The following is a 20,144-nucleotide window of genomic DNA, read 5'->3' on the forward strand; positions in this document are numbered from 1 at the left end:
GCAGGCTTTGTAGAAAGCTGTCAGGATGTCCTGTTCAGCTGTTGAAGCTTGAGTTTTGTCAGTGGTGACCTGGGGTGGAAGCAGCACAATGTGCACAGGAGTGAGCATGGATATCAAGCGGGCAGGTGGATGCAGAACTGGAGCTATTTATCAGGATATCTCTGGTGACGATTTGTTATTTGCAGGACCAAGATCTTCATCATTTGGTTTATTTTTTAAGGTTTGGTTTACATGAGGAAAAGTAATTGTTAACCCCACAGCACGTGAAGAGCCAGAAGTACTCAAAATCAAACCTACTGGTTTCTAAAAGCCTGCGGGTCCAAGAAATGGGTGGCAGCTCTAAAGTGATGACCCTACAAGGCATAATCATCCATAATTGTAGTTAAAGCTAGCAGAGCAGGAAGGTTAGCATGATGATGAGCTAATCAAAAGAAGAGATAAAACATATATATTGCCACTTACTAGTTACCAAAACCTATCTGGTTTCTATATATGTATAAATTGACTTCTTCAAGGTGATCACATTTTGTTACTTACTGATTTACCTGAAGTAGTTAAAGCCTAAGTATTATTACGTAAGAAAAAATTTATATTTCTAATGGAGATTTCCTGACTCAAGTCAAAGTAATACTACCAGTATTGTCCAAATAGTTGATTGTTTAGGAAAAAAAGAAAAAGGGAAATTGTTTTCACATTTTTAAATCAGCATGGAATCATTGTTGATTACTATTTCAAATAATAATTTTTTCAGTTCTTTCATTTTTAAATGTAACTTTCTTTCATTTTTATATGTAAGTAGCATGAAAACGCATATTTCACCCAGACAATTGGTATTTTTGCACTGAAAACTAGAAGGCATTCAGGTGTCCTAGGTAACACAATTTCTGACTGACCATTGAATCAAACGTAAGTTTTTGTCGTTCCTAGAGGGCAGGCTGCAAGATAACATTTAGGCATAAAATACTTTAACTAGTGTCAAGTGTCATTTGAAATAAAGATACAAGGTTCTGTGGAACTTGCAAAGGTGATTGTGGGTTTTGACCTTTATGTAGGCTGCTATTTGTATTAGTGCTCAACTAACATAGATTGCATGAGCATTTTTAAATGCTTCCTTTGAGACTGCTGAATTCTTTGCACAACTGGAGGTTATTGTTCCTAGGCAGGATCTCATCACATCATTAAGATCACATTTTAGTTACTTCTCCTTAATGTATGGCAGACAGCCTGAGTATGCATGTGTGTAGATGTCACTGTAATAGGCTGCATAAATAGACCTGACAAGCCAACACAAAGCGTTTTCTTTTAAAAGATGACAAAGAATGTGGGACTAGATAGAGCATTAAGTGGGAAGCTTTATCTCAAGGCTGATGTCATTGTGAAATGAGGATGTACAGCTGAGACAAAAATTTGTCGTCATGTGTTATAAATGGTTGAGCATAAAAATTAGCTCAGAGGTAGATGAAATGCATGCCAATCACAGAAGTGTTTAATTTATAAATAAAAGTAGAGTGCTTATAAAGAAAGAAACAGTGAGTTATTTTTGGTTTTGGTTTAGAAAATAATCCCAGAGGATATGAATTTTTCAATATCACAATAATATTTAAAAATATCAGAAAGGCAGAAGCATAAAATACTTGCAGTTTTTGTTCTTCTTGAAACAGGAGTGAAGAACCTATCAGTCTGGGTCAATGGCATGAGTTGCGAGTGTCTCGCACAGCAAAGAATGGTATCCTACAAGTGGACAAACAAAAGCCAGTGGAAGGGATGGCAGAGGTAAGCACATGACATGGTCTGTTTGTACAGTAAACTACACAGGCTCCTCTCAAAGCTCTTGTAAGCTTAAAACAGTTATAGGTGTTTGGGATGTGTTTTCCCTAAGTCTGGAACTGAAAATTCGCACATGAATTCATCCCTCTGAAGACAATGATTCATGTAAAGGCAGCTGAAATACAACCTTACCTGCTTTTTCTGTGTAACTGGACTCACAGTTTTGTGCTTGGTTCACACATGTTCTTGAGGTTCCTTTCTTGGTAATTAGGAGTTGTGGCTCAGTCAGATGAACATGTGGACTATAAAACTGCATCATCTGGAGAAGCATGATACTGAGCACTATGTGCACAAAGTCTTGCATTTTCCTTGCTCTGAATGTTGTACTGGAAAAGTAGGCCAAAAGAGAATTGTTTCTTTGCCTTCTCAAGTAATTTTGCAAAAGTAATTTTCAGGACATAGCAAGGGCTGGAATACTCAGACTTGCATTTTGTCCTTGAATCACTAGGAGGTCATGGTTAGTCAATGTTAATAAGGTGAAATTTTGCTTGTACTGGGCTGGGTATTCACTCTAAGAGCTCGAATGCATGCACTTTTTTTATCCCAAGAATCTGAGGCAAGAACAGTTTAGACAATGTCTTCTATTCTTTCCTAGTGGCAAAGAACAGCCATAAAACCAGACTCCATATTCTGTTAGCAGAGGTGTGTGCAGATTTTTCTGCAAACTGGGAAACTATTTAAAGCTTCGACCTTTCTTGAAAAATGTAAATAAATTGAAATTCCAGATCTCTGTCAAGAAACAGATTGAGTGGGAAACATTCAAATAGAGAAGTCTTTAGACCTATGAGTCAAGATGAAGACTCTTTTTTTTTTTCTCCAAGTGCTGCAGTGCAGCTGCAGCTGCAGGAGGAGATTGGCTGTGAAATGCCAAAAAAAGAAATTACAGTAGCTGCTGCTGGACTGGAATTACAGTTAGCTGTTAAACATCTTTCAGGTTACTCCAGGACCCTAACTAGTCACATTAGGTCACATACCCTGAGGAACTGCTTCTGCTACTAATTAATATTAACTCAATATTTCTTTCATTTAGCCCCTTAACTTGCTATGGGCTATCTTTTTTAGATGTTGGAAGCATTAAATGAGTCTCTGTTGCGTGGTTTGTTCTGATGTTAACTTTGTGAACCTCATTCTGGTGCTAGATTTACATCAGTGTTCCTCAAGTCATTGCAAAAATAACTAGATGTACAGTTAGAAATCACAAGTCTGCCTCCTTTCTCTCTTCCTTCAGTATTTGTATTTCAAAATGCTTCAAGAATTTCAGCTAATTCTGATTAAGATAAAGCACAGTCAGGAGAAAGTGTCTTACATAGGCATTCTTGAGAGTTTTACAAAGAAATCCAATTAACAGAAGTAAAAAGGCATTAAAGTAAGATATAATATTTATTATCAGCTAATGAGAAGATAAGAGCATGGTTCCAGCTACTCTAATAAAATGTTATTGTTACAATTCTTACAGGGGGCTTTCACACAAATTAAGTGCAACTCTGAAATATTTATTGGTGGAGTCCCTAGTTATGATGCTGTGAAGAAGAATTCTGGGATCCTCAGACCCTTCAGCGGGAGCATCCAAAAGGTATGTGCCCAGAGAAACACATGGGAAGCAGACATTTTCATCTCATCCTGTGCATGCTGTAGGTGCAAACCTGCATTATAGCACCATCATTATTCAAAAAAATCCAAGAACTCATGGCAAAGTTCTTAAACACATATTTCACAGTGAAAAGCCATTCTGACTTTAATGCCGTTAGGTATTACCACTACCAGTCTCCCTGTTATATTCCGTACTATACCAATAAGTGAGCAGAGGCCATATGGGATCACTTATCAGCAGTCCTGGCTAACTGGGGAGGTTTCTCACTGGAGTTTGGTAAATGTGATGTCAATCTACAAAAAGAGGCAGAAGGAGTATCAGTGGAACTGCAGACCTGTCAGTCTGACCTCAGTGCCAGGGAAGGTCATGGAGCAGATCATATTGAGTGCCATCATGCAGCATGTGCAGGACAGCCAGGTGGTCAGGCCCAGACAGCATTGGTTCATGAAGGGCAGGTCCAGAAGTCCTTCTATGACAAGGTGACCTGCTTAGTGTGTGAGAGAAAGGCTGTGAGTGTTTAGCTGAGCTTTATTAAAGTGTTTGACACGGCATTCTCCTGGAGAAACTGGCTTGGATGGGATTGGATCTGGGCAGGCTGGATCAATGGGCCAAAGCCAATTGTATGAGGTTCAGCAAGGCCAGGTTCTGTATCCTGCACTTGGGTGACAACAACTCCATGTAACACTACAGGCTTGTAGTAGCTTGGCTGGAAAACTGCCCAGCGGAAAAGTACTGGGGGTAGTGGTTGATGGCCAGCTGAGCATAAGCCTGCAATGTGCTCAGGTGGACAAGAAGGCCAGCAGCATCCTGGCCTCTACCATGAGTAGTGTGGCCAGCAGGACCAGGGAAGCAATTGTCCCCTTGTACTCAGCACTGTTGAGGCCACACCTTGAGTACTGTGTAGAGTTTTGAGCCCCTCACTTAAAGAAGGACATTGAAGTGCTGAAGCAGGTCCAGAGAAGGTTGGCGAAGCTGGTGATGTGTCTGGAGAACAAGTCTTATGAGGAGCAGCTGAGTGAACTGGGATTGTTTAGTCTGGAGAAGTCTAAGGGGAGACCTTGTTGTTCCCTACATCTACCTGAGTCATCATCCCTGGAGGTGTTAAAAAACTGTGTAGTCATTGCACTTTGGGACATAGTTTAGTGGGCATGGTGCTGTTGGGTTGATGGGTGGACTTTATGATCCCTGGAGGTTTTTAAGGCCATGCTGGTTGTGGCTCTGAGCAGCCTGATCTAGTGCGAGGTGTCCCTGCCCATGGCAGTGGGGTTGGAACTAGAAGATCCTTGAGGTCCTTTCCAACCATCACAATTCTATGATTCTGTGATTCTATGATCTTACAAGTCTTTTCCAACCTTAATGATTCTGTGATTCTATGGCACTTCACTGAGTCAAACACGGACTGGATGGCTGGTGTCAAAGAATGGTGGTGAATTGAGTTAAATCCAGTTTGTCACCAGTCACCAGGGCTCAGTATTGGGCCCAGTTCTTTTTAATATCTTTATCAATGATCTGGATGAAGAGATCAAGTGCATTTTCAGTAAGTTTGCAAACACTAATCTGGAGGGGAGTGCTGATCTGCTTGAGTGGAGGATGGCTCTGTAGAAGGACCTGGACAGACTGGATTGATGGGCTGAGGCCAGTTGTATGAAATTCAACAAGTCCAAGTGTCGTGTCCTGCTCTTTGGGTCGCACCAACCCCATGCCACACTAAAGGCTTGGGTAAGAGTGACTGGGAAGCTGCCTGGTGGAAAAGGACCTGGGAGCGTTGATGGACAGCAAGGTGACTGTGAGCCAGCAGTGTACTCAGATGGCCAAGGCGACCAACAGCATCCTGGCCTGTATCAGGAACAGTGTGACAAACAGGATGAGGGAGATGATTGTTCCCCAGTACTCAGCACTGGGGAGGCCACCTCTGTGTTCAGTTTTCACAGAAGCACGGAAGGTTAGGAGTTGGAAGGAACCTCGAAAGATCATCCAGTCCAACTCCCCTGCTGGAGGTGTTTTTCATTGTTGGCAGCTGTCAGGGATGATGTTACAGATGGGTCATCTGTGCATGGGTCATCTGTAAATTCTTGATAAGTGTTAATATGCAATCCAAAGAAAGTTCAAACAGAAATAGCACTTTCTCTCCCTAGGCATGCTTAAAGTAATCTGGATAAAGCTGAAAGGCTGGCACTGAATCCTCAGAGTTTTAAATGAGTGAATTATTACATCCAATTTATTTAATAAGGAAAAAACTCTAATAATGCATCTCATAACAATTGATCAGGGACAGAAAGGTAATTACAATTCAGTGTAAATGCCTTCATCACTTGGTCCAACATTTTTAACTACCTTTTTCAGCTGTCCAGGAGAAAACATGAAGTTCAAGAAAACTGGGGAAGTGTGCAATAGTGATGGGAACAGGTTTGTCACACAAACAGCACTGGAAAGGTGGGCCTGGTCAAATACAGATATTACAGAATACAAGATAGGGAGCCTCTTGGCAATTAACAATTTACAAGTTGGGGGTTGTATCCCAGAGCACAGAGGCCCTGATAAGGATTAGGAAATGCTGAGTGTAAGCCTTTACTTCTTTGATGCAGTTTGGAAGGTGGTTTTGCCTCTTCAAAGGTCTGAATGGGATGTTAAGAAAGAGTATCGACAATTTTTTTGACACTGGAGTGGTATTGACTACTATGTTTACACAAAGTAGGGTTTTGGGGAATTGTAAAGAGCTAGAGCTACAAACATCACCGAGTACTAGAAAATAAAAGTGATTAAAAAGACCTAAGATCTTGATCTACGTAATTTACTCAGATAACATTAAGACGTGAGTTTATCGTGGTCTATTAGTTCCTACATAAGGGAGAGACTTCTTTGAATACCTGGCTCTGAAATGATGCAGCAATGGCTGAAAGCTAAAGATAAATTTAAGCACAGAATTAAGAGACATATTTTAAGAGTGTGGACTTGTTAACCTGTGGAACAACGTAGCCAGAAGTTAGAAAGAAACTGAAAAGGTAGTGGTGTCTTTGCTGGTCTGTTGTTACAACAGGACTGGATATTTTTGTGTTGTAGTTTTCAAACAGAATACATATGCTTGATGCAACCCCATCTCCTCTTAGGACCCCCTAATATCCATCATCTAAGTTCTGCAGAAGCTAGAGTAAATATTACCATTAACGCTTCTGGTCTTAAAATTTACCTTTTTTGTGTGTTTGTGTAAATGAACTTCTTATTTTGATGTAGCTGAGATCAGAAGCTGTAGCCATCATGTCATCTCCCAGCTGAGATTATACAAATGTCTGTTTATATTGGAGAACATATGCTGCTGACACATTGGAAAAATCTCAACAGTTTATATACATGCAGTTTTGTGAAATTGTTAATTATGCTTTTCATCCATTTTACTTCAGCATCTTTCAGGCAAGAGGAGATACTAGAAAGCAACAGAAAATGTTAAAATCAAAGTGTTCTGCTTAATATTTCTTATGTCAACTCTCATTTCCTGGGAGGCTTCCTCATCTCAGGAATGCTTTTTCTCAGCAGTGTTTGTTTAATTTTAGTGTCCTAGCTCACAGCTCATCTACAAAGCATTGTAGCAGCGTTCAAACACAACACTGGTAAAGTCCACACATTTTCACATCACATAGGGGTTACCTCGAGTTGTGTCACAAAACACAAAAGAAATTCTTCTTCAGTGGGTCACAGTATGCAGCAAAGTAAGTTGTTCCACTGTGTCTGGAAAACACACATTAGAAGAAGTAGATTTTTGGCCAAATTTTGAAGGTTACTTTTTTCTGAAGTCTCCTAGAGAAGTCTTCTGACTGCAGTTCAGTACTGGGAGTGTGGAATTTTTTAACATGTGTTTCTCTCTCTCTCTCTCTCTCTCTTTTTTAATACACAGATTATCTTGAATGATCGAGCAATTGATGTCAAACGGGATTTCACTTTTGGAATCAACCTAGTGAATGCTGCCCACCCCTGCGTCAGCTCACCGTGTGCGAATGGAGGCACCTGTGTTCCCAAGAAGGACAGTTATGAATGTGACTGTCCTCTGGGCTTCGATGGGCAGCATTGCCAAAAAGGTAACAATGGCTGCATTCCAATCCAGACATTTGGAGCTGATCACAAAAACTAAGAGAGATTTAGCCCCTACAGCTGCTGTTGTACACATCCCCAGAAATAGAAACCCTGAAAGACAGAGCTCCTTTTGCATCCAAACACATTTCATGTACCCAGGGAAGGATTTGTTTTCTTATTTAGGAACATGGTAACTGTTGTCCCAGCAGACAGCTATGATCCTTAGATAGCAGCCTGGTATCTGGTTGCTTGTGGTGGCCAATACTGAACCCTTCATACACCTCCCTTATTATGCAGTGCTATATAAAGGGCAGATTTCTGCTAACATGCTCCATGTTGCATCCTGAAGCACGAACACTGATAACCCTTGTAATTTTATCCTTCCTAGGCCTCACAATAAACACAATTCTCATATACAGAAAGGTCTAGCCCTTTTTTAGACACTGGCAACTCTGATGATAGTTTCACCGTCTGCACAAGCTCTACCTTGTTACAGCAATGAGTACCACCAAGGAGGAAAATCTTCCCAGATGCACATTTTGATTCCTTCTCCTCCTGAGCCACTCTAATAGTTCAAACCTTAGATTCAGGAAAGCCTTCAAATTACATGAAAGTGAAAATGTGCACTGGATTATTCCACTAGATGGAGATGTTTCCTTTCTGTCATGCCAGATCTTGAAAAATTCCTAAGGTTTTGTAATGGGACAAACTCAGTTCAATAGAGCTGACTGACATTATTGTCTTCACCCACTCCTTCATTTCTCACAAGCACAAACTTCAAAGTCACTGGTTTTGGTTAAATTGTGATTAATGGATTGGTCTTTTCTTCCAAAAAAGGCAATATCTCAGAACAAAAAAAATTGCAGTACAATGTGAGAAACCTCTTTTCTTATGTTGTTGTGGTCTAACTAATAACTGAAGCAACGTCATTCTCTGTGGGGAGGAGGGAGAACTGTGATTTTGGTTTTCTAGGCATGTGCAGGGTGTTAAACTCCTGACTTCAAGATAGTATCTGCAGCAGTACTTAGGTCTCCAGGGAGAGCCAAGGCAAGTGAATAATGTGCAGCTTGGGTGTGTGACTGCTCATTCAGTCAGCTTCTGGGCATTGCCAGGGCCACAGCTCCTCACCACTCATACTTCTGACCTATGCTAAGCCCTGAAAGCAGTGTGTCCAACTGCCTGCCAATGCACCTGCCTAGTGGCATGGGCAGTGCAGCCACTTGGCTGGCATACCACCATTTTCCTCCTTGTAACCTGAATGTGTGTCCAGCCTTCCAGGGACAGTCTGAAGTGACTTATGCCTTTGATTTAGGCTGGATTCTGGGTGTAGTTTCCTATGTGTATCCAACCTTAATTAGTTTTTAAGGATGTCCAAAAGCACGAGTTGCTTGTCTTCCATTCCTGGTTCCTGTGGCTGCAGTTCAGTTGCCGCTCAAACCCTCTGCATTTGTGCAGAGTCATGTTTTTCCTGATGGATGTACAAGGAACATGGAGATGCCTCCTGAACCTGAGTCCAGAACATCCTTAATAAACCTGGAGTAGATTTCTCAAAATAGTCCTTACCTGTGCCTGTTCAGCAGGGTGTAGGCACAACTAAGATAGGATACACCTATATACATTTCAGAACAGTGTTTTGGTTAGTGCACTCAGCTGGAATGTGAGAGGCTGAAGGTGCCATCTCCATACTGCTTGCTGGTGGGCTGCTGTAACTCCATACCCCAAAGAAACAAAGTTCTTGTAAAGGCCTGCATCTCATTCTCCAGAACTGCACATGATATTTAGAAAATTCAAATTATGCTGTTATGAGGTGTATGAGATACTAATTTATATTGTAATGGGTCATCGACCGAGGATTCAGTAGAGTTCCTGACAGCATTGCTAGGTTTTATATCTTCTGTCCAGGTTATGGGGAGTGTTAAAGATATTTTTGTACTTAATCACAAGATGATTTAGAACATCAAACTGTTGCTTTCCTCTGATTAGAGCTGATCCTTGGGTAACCCATAGAGAGTCACTGGGATTTGAATACTGAAAATAACAGAGGAGTTTGGTGCTAGTCCTGCCTGTCTGCACCTTTGTATATTTTGAGCAGGCAAATAAAAATACTCCGGGCAAAGTGATAATACAGGTCTGCTACCTTCATAGGTGATTGTAGTTGCTTATGCAAATGGGAAGCAGATATAATGTGTTTGCAGAAAGGTGGGCATGAAACTGGATAAAGGAGATTTTTTTTGTGCTTTAGCAAAATAAAATCAGAATGTTCTCGTTTTGTTTTGTGCTGACTCACTGCAGAGTGTGGAAGCTACTGCCTAAACAGTAAGTACTGCAAATGATGTGAAAACTGCTGTCATTGTGCATCTTTAACTGCTCTAACCAGCGGAATGCTGGATTTCCATTAAGCCTAGCAAGCTTCTGTCAATAAGCCAAAACGTTTTCTGGGGTTATATGTCCTTCCTTAAAACTTGTCCTGTTTTACTATAAATGCATCCATAGCACCTGCCAAGTGTGAAGCAGTGTTGCTGTATCCACAAAGCATTAGGGCCAGGAAGCCAGCTAAGCATTTTGGAGGGGTACTTTAGGCTACTTTAGGCTGCCCTGCAGGTCAGAGCTTACTCCTACTTATCATGAGAGCTTTAGTCCGTGTTTTCCAACTTATGATGAGCAGAGAGTGAAGGTATTCAGTCCTAGATCACCTTACTGGCCCTGTTCCAGTTGCAAAGATCCTGCATGCATCCAAGGGTACTGCTAATATTCCCTTGATTTTCTGTGATCAGATTCAGTGCAGCAGGTGAAAAGCATACAGAAGAGCAAGAGGCAAATGCTCATCAATCTCTGTAGGGGAAATCAGATCACTAGAGCAAGGGCTGCTGCATGGTCTAGGCACATTCCCCTGTTCAAGGCAAGAACAAGGCTCTGTTGCCAGCATGGGATGTGATGGGGCAATAAGGACTTCTTTCATGCTCTGCTGCCATCCACCATGCTAGAGGCAACCCAGTGCAGAAAGAGTCAGACCTGGCAAGGAGTGTGTCTTTTGCAATCTTCCAACAATGATGGCAGGCTGCAGGCTGTGACTGCCTGTGATTGTTTCTTTAGACACGTTAGGCAACTTTCCTGATTTCACTACAGATGAAAATAAGTGTTTGTCACTACCAAAAATTCTTAGTCTTGGCACTTAAAGCTAAGTTTCACATTGCTGTTGTTGGCTGCCAATTGTTGCATATATAGAGAGAGAGAGAGAAAGAGAGAGAGAGAGACAGAGAGTGAGCTCTTAAAAGTGCAGTCAGCTTCTGCATTGCTTAAAGTATTCCTGCTGTGAAAAGACTGAAGTTTGTATAGACAGGATTAGCTGTGGGTTGAAGGAACTAATTCTCAGGAAGAAAACAGGATGAAGACAGCTATGTAAGGGAGTTTGTAAAACTGCCTTGTATTAATGCAGCAGTCAGTTATAAGAGATCACCAGCAACCTGTAAGATGCTCACTTGAAAGAAAATCTGTTAAGGCCAGTACTCATAGCCATTCAAAGGCTGTGTATGAGGAATGTTCAGTAATTTATATCACACATCGGAGCTATTTTGCCAAAATCTTCTCTGAGGGCAGTGGTACAGCAGCTCCAGGCCTAGTTGCAATGTGTGCTGCTGTTGTCCCAGCAGCAGTATACCACAGTTGTGACAGAAGCTTTCCCTAGAGAAATAGGAGATGCTGTGTGGGGGACACAGATAAGCTCTGAGCAAAGCGTCTTCCAAGGCAGCACTGTAGCATGTTGAATGCACGCACCAAAAGATTTTGCAGCCTCTGTCATACAGTCTTCAGTGTAGTCTCAGCTGCTTTCAATAGTCCATAGGGACTATTAGGCACACTCTTGTATGTCCTCTCTGGAGATAGCTTCCCCCAACACCGCACTCCAGAGGTGAGCCCTGAGTGAGCAGTAGGCTCTCTGTGTGAAGTCACATATTAAAAAAAGAGAAAGTGAGGAAGCCACAAGTGCTTCCTCCCAGCTTTGCTGGAGTCAGAGGTCCTAGCAAATGCTTTTTGTGTGATGCTCCATTAGGAGCCAGGGAGGGGTTCCTTAAACTTAGAGCAAAACATGGTTAATGCATAAGCTTTGGCAGGAGTTGCCTTAGACCATGCGGAGAATCAAAGAATGTGGAAAAAGATACAAATAAAATTTGCAATGTTTTTTGCCAGTACTTCCTATTTTCCAGCACTTACATTTGTGTGGAGAAGTACATTAGGCATATGACATGAAGGCTGGAGGCAGAGCAGCTGACCGCCGCTTAAACTATCTCCGCTACTGCCCCTGCATCTAAGTAGCAAGCGGTGGTGCCTTTTTGTAAACCAGTGTGAGTCAGCTCAGGCCTGTGCCAACAACAGGTACCTGTCAATGCAGGAAATAAATCAACAAAACATCTTTGTCTCTTTTCACCTTTGCATCTGCTTGTGTGTCAGCCAACTGACCCCATCTTTATTTACTTTTCAGCCATTACAGAAGCCATTGAAATCCCACAATTTATTGGTCGCAGTTACCTCACGTATGATAATCCAGATATACTAAAAAGGTAATGTATCTCCTGTGAACATAAATATTCTGTTTGTTAGCCATTATAGTGCTAGGAACCTTATATGTGAGGCTGTTGTATATTTAGGTGTTTTAATCTGTACTTGCCATATTTCTAAATTACAGGAAAAAGTGCATTTTCTATGCATACTCTTATGGCTCAGTTTGTTATGATATCTGACCATCTTGAAACTTGTAGAGAAATAAAATGCACACTGTATGTATGGTGTGGTGAAGGACAGGTATGCACTTTCAGAGAGCAAAAAACAGTCATACAGGACCTGTATCTGTGAAGAGAGTAAGGATTTTAGCTCTTGCTTTACACTAAAATTTTTGTTCTCACCTTTTTGACTGCTCTGTACCACTAGAAGATGCCCAAATTCCAGTGAATTGCTTGTGTGTTGCTTCAACACTAAGCTACTGGCTTAGAGGAGGATTCACAAATATCCTCAGATACAACTCAGTACTTCTCACCTACCAGAACTTTCTGATTTGCCCTTACGTTTCTGAGAGCATCAGATCTACTGGATGTTCTCAAAATTTGCTTGTTAGAGTGGATTTTTTCTTATTTGTGTGGAGTAAGTGAGTAGCTATGGTGTTTAGGATTCTGGAGGAAGAAGTTCAATTCCACCACTCCAAAATGCTAGAAATAGGAATGCTAACCAGAGTTCCTTATGTTTTTAGCATACAAGTGAGTTATCATAGAATAGAATAGAGTTGCAAGACAATAGCCCAGAAGACCAGTGGAGAAGAAATGCTGCATCATCTTTTATGTTGGGTTTGGGTTTGTTTTTTTTTTTTTTAAGAAGAAGACTGTCCTAGTTCAAAAGTTTACTATTATTTTCTTTTTTGTACCTTTAAACAGGGTGTCAGGATCAAGAACAAATGTGTTCATGAGGTTTAAAACTACAATGAAGGAAGGTCTTTTGATTTGGAGGGGAGACAGTCCCATGCGACGTAACAGTGATTTCATTTCTCTCGGCCTTCAAGAAGGAGCATTAATATTCAGGTAGACTTTATCTCCATTATTTTTCTTGCAGACAGTACAGACAGGGCTCAAAGAAATTGCTACAATGCTCACTGCATGTTTATCCTTTGGTATAATGTGAGACAGCTATATTCTCAAGATTTGTGCATGGGACCCATTGTTGTCCAGGAAGGGATGTGAATTGAAGAGGTAAATGTGCGGCAAGCTTTGCATTGCTCCTGCTCACTCTCTCTTTTCCTCCCTCCCCCTGCCATTTTTAAGACATCTGTTTTTTACTGTGATTTTCTCTAAGTCACCTTATGAGGGTACAAGTACCATCAGTAGCTCCCCTCCATGACTTTTGAAACACCTGTGATCTCAGTTAAGCAGAGCAAGTGAAGGGTTTGCAGAGAGAACACGGGTCAAGGAAAAGCTCTGCTAACTTCTGTGCTCACTGCAGGCTTATTCTTCAAAGGAGACTGCTTATGGGAGCAGGGCTCCTGCCTTCTCAAACCCTGAAATGGTCAACCCTGTAACACAAACCTAGCTGTTTTCAAGCTTTGTTACTGCCACCATCCACAGAACGACTTATTTAAGAAACAAGTAATACTACTGTCAAAGAGCTGAAATTGAGAAGTGTTGGAAAATACTAAGCTGAACTTGCATTCTCTCTCCAGAATTTCTTTATCCCTTACAGATACTTAGGCAGACTCCATGCAATTTTTTAATTTTGAAAGCCCTATCTTTCCTCATGATTGCCTTTTAGGTTGTGTTAGACAAATATCGAAACAACAAACTAGAAATACCATCATTATTATGGATTGTTGTGAGGCACAACGTCATATTGATTGAGGCATAACATCATATTGATTAAATAACAATGATTTTTTAAAATAATTTAAGCTAATTTGAAGCTACCTTTTACTTGATGTACATGGTTGTTGTTTGCTACTGTGGACACATAGGCAGGTTACACATTTCTATTTAAATTACAGTCTTCTAAGCTTTTTTTTTTTTCCTTAGCTTTTTCTTTTTAGCTTTTTTCCTTGCATGTGATTTTCTGTGATTAACTTTCCAAAATTCCTTGTTTGAAATGTCTTTGAGAGAGCCTGGTAGGAAGCAGCAGCAGTTCTATTCTGCCTGTTTTCTAGGCACACTGCATTTTAAATAGGGTTGTTGCTTTCCCCAGAAATGAAGATACACAAAGGTTTTTAGTCTGAAACAGATGACTTTTAGTGAAATATCTGTACCTTCCACATGCATTTAGGAAGGTGGAAAATTAAGATCCCAAATTAAAACTGTCATAGATCACTGTGTACTGAAAGGGAGCACTGAAGAAGATGGTGAAAAGAGCAAAAGGTGAAAAAGAAATAATAAATCTTCTTTCAGAAAGACTATTTCTCATGGTACTTTTCCACCTTTTGAGAACTAAGCTCAGGATTGTATCAAGGCTGTGAATTGGTCAGAAGTACTTTCCTGCAGCCCAAAATTAGGTATCTGTGCTCTGGTCCAGTTTCAAATTCAAAACATATTTTTTTCTTCTCCATTTTCTCTGTCCTGGCAGAGCAGGTTCTCTGGACACTGTAACAGCTGCTGTAAATACTCTCTGTTGCACTCTGCTGCTGTAGAAGATTATATCACTATTGCAGGGGATCCTCTGTCATTAGGGATATAAATCCCATTTTTATAGCCAAAGATCTAACACTCAGATACAATCCCAAACACCCAAATCCATCTGTAGCTCTTGACCTAGACTGGTATCTGCATCCTGAGTATAAGGTGATGCTTGTTTGAGACTCACTTAAACCTTTGGGGAAGAATCAGATTTAGGACAACCATATTGCTCTGGCCAGCTCATGACTTAGCATGATGTTCTTAAGTACATAGCCCTGGCCATAAACTTAATTACAGGTTCAGCTTTATTTGTAGAGGTAATAGTGTTGGTTTTAATCTGTCTAGCTTGGTAAGGGCCAAAAGCCAGCAAGAGCTATCTCAAGTTAATTCATTATGCTTACTTAGGCAGCTGAGTACCCAGTGACTCACTATGAAGCAGCTATTTCACCTTCATGAAGGTCAGCCCAAATTTCTGGGACCCAGATATTAAGGTGCCTAAAGAGTAAATATGATGGTGTTGTGTCTACTGAGTAATATTTGTAACATTAAACACAAAGAAGTAAACAGAGCTGCAATGGGAGCAGGGTATTTCATGCTTATTTCTGCATTTATTTATTAGACTTTGTTCTTTCTAACATAACAGGTCTCAAGCCTCCCTATAACTCAGATGATTTGTAGATCTGTTCTTGTAATTATTTATTAACTGAACTTGTGTCCTCCTATTTCTTTCATGCATAAGATGTTTATTGGTCACTGACCTTCATAATCTCCTGTTTCAGGGAGGAACTGCTGTGCAGAAGTCCTTTTCTTGCTCTCATGGGTTGGTGGTGATCTGGAAAGGAGGTAGTTTTGCCCATAGCTCCATGAGTCAGACTTTGCAAAATAAGTATATTGGTGTTGGGGTTCCAAGTTATGCCACTGGTCACCTTAGAATTTGAGACATAAGGGGAGCTCTGGGGACTGAGCAAGGCAGGCACATAGTAAGAGCATCTGAACAATTTGTCATGCATCTGATCTTTCCAAGGGAGGCATTAACAATCTAGCTTTTTGGGGTTTGTTTTGTTTTGTTTTGTTTTTCCAATTGTAGCTACAATTTGGGCAGTGGCATTGCCTCCATCATGGTGAATGGCTCTTTCAGTGATGGCCGGTGGCACAGAGTCAAGGCTGTTCGGTAAGTGCCCATGCTTCATCTTGGGGGTGTTCTAGCGCTGCCCTTGCTGTTAAAGGTGCTGACTGTCATGTCTTGATGCTGGTCAGGTGTGAATCACTGTGGCTTCATGCTCTGACATTGTTTAGGAGTTGCACTCCCAAAGTTGGCAACTCGACTGTTTCAGGACACAAAGATTTCTATATTAGAGGTGACAGTGCCAACTCTGAACAGCTCAAGGCAGGCTGCCAAAGTCATGCAGGGCTATTCTGGGACTGTGACAGACATTCTATTAAACCCATACCATTGGGGTGAAGAGTATTTTTCTTTAATGTCTGCATTTTGAAATTCCCTAGTGAGCGTTTTGTGGGTTGGCACAAGCACTGGAGCACCAACAGTGTATGCCTACTTTTTCTATTTGGAGGAGGTGTAGACATCTTGCAGTGAATATATAAGGCTTATTTATAACTTATTACCTCATGGGAGGCAAGTGTGCCCAGAAGAGAAAGTACATGTCCCTCTGTTGATGAGATGTTGGTTCCCTGGAAATCACAGTCTTGATTAGCACAACGTGTTATGACATTTCAGTGAAAGCAGATGACCATCAAATAGCTCTTCTCTCAGTGCAGTTATTGACCATATATGAAATGGCAGTGTTCTAAAAGCTCTGAAAACTGCTTGTAAATATGTTTTACCATAGCTTGCCTGTTTCTTCCCTTCCAAGGAAGCTTTTGCTGTTTACTTTTTATATTGCTCATTCTCTCCTCTATCCTAGCTGTGCAATGTACTTTTTCCCCCATTTTTGCTCTTCCACAAATGTGTTCCCTGGCCTTCACAGGTCTCTGACATCTTAGGCCTTGAAAACTCCCACCTTGAAGGGTCTGGATTGCTGTAGCATAGTGGTGTGTGTGAGGCTTCTCAACATGTTTGCTGTGAACCTGCAGAGCACTGAGCTGCGCTGATGTCTTAGTGAGAGGGAGATGCTGCTGCTACTTCTCCTCCAACCTAACTGTAGACTGGATGTATGAGAGTGATTTGATTTTTGTTTCAGGGATGGACAGTCTGGCAAAGTAACTGTGGATGATTATGGTGCTAGGACTGGTAAATCCCCAGGGAAGATGAGGCAGTTAAACATCAATGGAGATCTCTATGTAGGTGAGTGCTCACCGTCCATGGTCAGGACCTAAAAGTATTTTTGTGTTTGTGATGCTGGCTGCAAGACAGGTTATCCCAGCTCCAGCCCATCTCAAGGTGAAGGCTTCACGGGGCAGCCTCTGGTCCTTCACAGCTTGATTTTCTATAAGTGAAACTGGGCTGAACTGGTATGAGAAAGGACCAGCATCCCGGGGCGCACTGTGGCATGTCCAGCAGTTACCTAAAGTGAGCAGTAGCTGCAAACCCTGCACCTTTTTGGGACTCTGGGCACAAGCTTTATCAGCTTTTACTGATGCTACAATTTCTGGATTAAATAATTAGTACCTTACTTTGTCACCAAGCTGAGTGGTGTTGTCAATACACCAGAGGGACAGGATGTCATCCAGAGGGACCTGGGCAAGCTGGAGAGGTGGGCCCTGGTGAACCTCATGAGGTTCAACAAGAGCAAGTGCAGGGTTCTGCCCCTGGGCCAGAGCAATCCTCACTATCAATACAGACTGGAGAAGGAGGTGTTAGAAAGCAGTCCTCAGGAAAAGGACTTTTGGAGGTGCTGATGATGCTGGGCGTAAGCAGACAGTATGTGCTTGCAAGCCCAGAAAGCCAATGACATCCCGGGCTGCATCAAAAGAAGCACTGCCAGCAGATCCAGAGAGGTGATTCTACTACTTTGCTCTGGTGAGACCTCATCTGGAGTACTGTGTGCAGGTCTGGAGCCCTCAACATAGGAAGGACATGGACCTGTGGAGTGGGTCAGGAACAGGGCCACAAGAATGACCAAGGGGTTGGAGCACCTCTGCTGTGTAGACAGCCTGAAAGAGCTGGGGTTGTTTAGCCTGGAGAAGAGGCTCCAGGGAGACCTGATAGCAGCCTTCCAATACCTGAAGAGGACCTACAGGAAGGATGGGGACAGTCTGTTTACAAAGGCCTGCAGTGACAGGGCAAGGGGCAATGGCTTTAAGCTGGAGAAGGGCAGATTTAGATTGATGTTAGGAAGAAGCTTTTTACTATGAGGGTAGTGGAGCAATGGAACAGGTTGCCCAGGGAGGTGGTTGAGGCCCCTTTCCTGGAGATATTCAAGGTAAGACTCAATGAGGCCCTGGACAGCCTGGTCTAGTTGGGGATGACTGCGGGGAGGTCAGACTAGATGACCTTTGGAGGCCCCTTCCGGCCTGGACCATGCTGTGATACTATGATTATCTCTTGCTCTTTCTCTCTGTACTTTTGAGTCCTTAAAAGATGTATTAAAAAAACAAACCATGGAGCAACCTGTAAATTAAAATTCACTTCTGAGCTGCACTGGGAATGCTAATAGTTTTCCTGGCTGGGCAGGCTGCCAAGCAGGAGCAGACACCCATATTGGTGAAGTTTCTCATCACTGCCTTTCTCTCAGGTGGCATGAAGGAAATAGCCCTGCACACGAACAGGCAGTACATGAGGGGCCTGGTGGGCTGCATCTCTCACCTCACGCTTTCAACCGATTACCACATCTCACTTGTGGAGGATGCCACCGACGGGAAGAACATCGACACGTGTGGGACCAAGTGACAAGAGAGGAATCCTGGCACTGAGGACCCATCTTGTGCTTGTGTGTGTGGCTGAGCACAAGCTGGCTGCCACAGCCCTCTATGACCAGCCCATATTTCCCATCTGGGAAGGTGGCAAAGCCAAAGGAAAACACCAAAAAAACCGCAAAATATCTCCTTTCCTCTCCTTTCCTGACCAAGTAAACCGAGTATTTTCTGTAGGAAGTGTCCCCTCTACCCTTTAATGTTTAGGAAATGCTAAAGGTTGTGCATTGATGCAAATGGCAAAAAAAATGTGTGATGTTATGGGTAGCTCAATGACTGTATTGTGATCTTTAGGTTATCTTTTGTAGTACCAAAGAAAGCAGTATTAACACCTGTGTTCATCCCAGCCTACAGTGGTACAATGTCTGTACTATTTCCACACATACACCATCAGGCAGTGCATCTATGCATTAAGATTTATGTGCTGGGGTGTGTAGTTCTCTATGCCACTGATTTAGCTAAATTATGTTCTGTCCTGTGTAAATAACAGCTACAGTGACTGGTTTCAAAATATTGTTGTTTGTTGAGAAGGAAGGTTCTTGAAGTCTACTTTTGTATTACAAGCAACAAAATCAATGAACCACTTTTGTAGAAGTAATTTTATACTTGTATATTTTTTATAGCAGAAGCAGACCCGCTTATGTGGTATCACTTTTAACCTTTAGACCTACTAAACAATTAGCCCTTTGCACACTTTCCTAAAAATAGCAGTGACCTGTGGTTTAAATTTGTTATATGAGAAGCTTAATGTCTGTATTTCACAGTCTTGATGGGGATATTTGTGAGTTATGACCAGTTTTTAATCTTAATCTTTTTGTTTTGTAAATTTTGACAGTTCAAAATTGTACATTATTATGTTTTCCTGTCTTAAACAGATTAAAAGATTAGGAAAAAAAAAAAGCAAAAGCTTTTTACTGCGGTATTGCAAATAATTTTTTTATTTCTGAAAAATGAGAGAATGGATGTGCAAGAGGTCTTGGTGGGCCACAGTGCTCTTAAAATAAAATGTTTTCTAGGCACTGGACCAACACTTATGCAATCTTGATTGCCAAACTGTAATTTAAGCAGGCAGACAGAGTGCTGCTGAGACACTAAGGAAATGGTCCAGAATTTCATAGTTTAAAGATTTTTCTTCGTTAACTCTTTGTTCAAAGCAGATCAATGAGCCATCAGAGGAAGAAGAGAGACCCACTGTGCAGCATGGCACCCCATGGTTCACCATGTGCTGGCAGCAGGAAAGGCACAAACCTGAGCAGCGCAGCCTCCTCTGAATGAGTTAACAGGACCTTATATGGCAAAAGCAATGATGTTTAGGTTTCTGCTGCATTTTCTCTGTGCCCAGGGTGCTCCTGGCTCTGTAGGAAGGTAAAACATGTTCCTGAGACTTGTCCCAGTTACAGCTGACTATGAGCAGCATCAGACTTGAGTGGAAAAAATAAGTTGATACTAGATAATGTCATGTGTAAATAACTGCCAAGGAGACCTTGTCTCCTCTTGTGCACTCTAGAGGGCACACCTTGATCATTTAGGTGAAAGATCTTTTCTTCCTTGTAAGTATTGCAGCAGTGGTCAAAAACAAATACAAGCACTTGTTAAAAGTAGAAAGAAACTGAAAAAACATGATGGGGCTACCCTGAAATATACACCTGCATTGT

At 41.7% G+C, this 20,144-nt stretch overlaps 1 protein-coding gene across 3 annotated transcripts in view; it reads left to right on the forward strand.

The window, feature by feature from the left end:
• Positions 1 to 18,466, forward strand: part of EGFLAM (EGF like, fibronectin type III and laminin G domains) — an 89,013-nt gene extending 70,547 nt beyond the window's left edge. For 2 of the 3 annotated variants that reach the window (XM_054397761.1, XM_054397762.1), the window contains exons 16-24: positions 1,662 to 1,773; positions 3,284 to 3,400; positions 7,308 to 7,488; positions 9,776 to 9,799; positions 11,961 to 12,039; positions 12,904 to 13,047; positions 15,707 to 15,790; positions 16,818 to 16,921; positions 18,312 to 18,466. In XM_054397761.1, coding sequence (XP_054253736.1) covers positions 1,662 to 1,773; positions 3,284 to 3,400; positions 7,308 to 7,488; positions 9,776 to 9,799; positions 11,961 to 12,039; positions 12,904 to 13,047; positions 15,707 to 15,790; positions 16,818 to 16,921; positions 18,312 to 18,466 — 1,000 coding nt within the window. The remainder of the gene's footprint in view (positions 1 to 1,661; positions 1,774 to 3,283; positions 3,401 to 7,307; positions 7,489 to 9,775; positions 9,800 to 11,960; positions 12,040 to 12,903; positions 13,048 to 15,706; positions 15,791 to 16,817; positions 16,922 to 18,311) is intronic. The other variant, XM_054397763.1, reaches the window with a different exon arrangement.
• The last annotated feature ends 1,678 nt before the right edge of the window (positions 18,467 to 20,144 follow it).

The sequence above is a fragment of the Indicator indicator genome, chromosome Z (genome assembly GCF_027791375.1).
Source record: "Indicator indicator isolate 239-I01 chromosome Z, UM_Iind_1.1, whole genome shotgun sequence".
NCBI classification, from domain to species: domain Eukaryota; kingdom Metazoa; phylum Chordata; class Aves; order Piciformes; family Indicatoridae; genus Indicator; species Indicator indicator.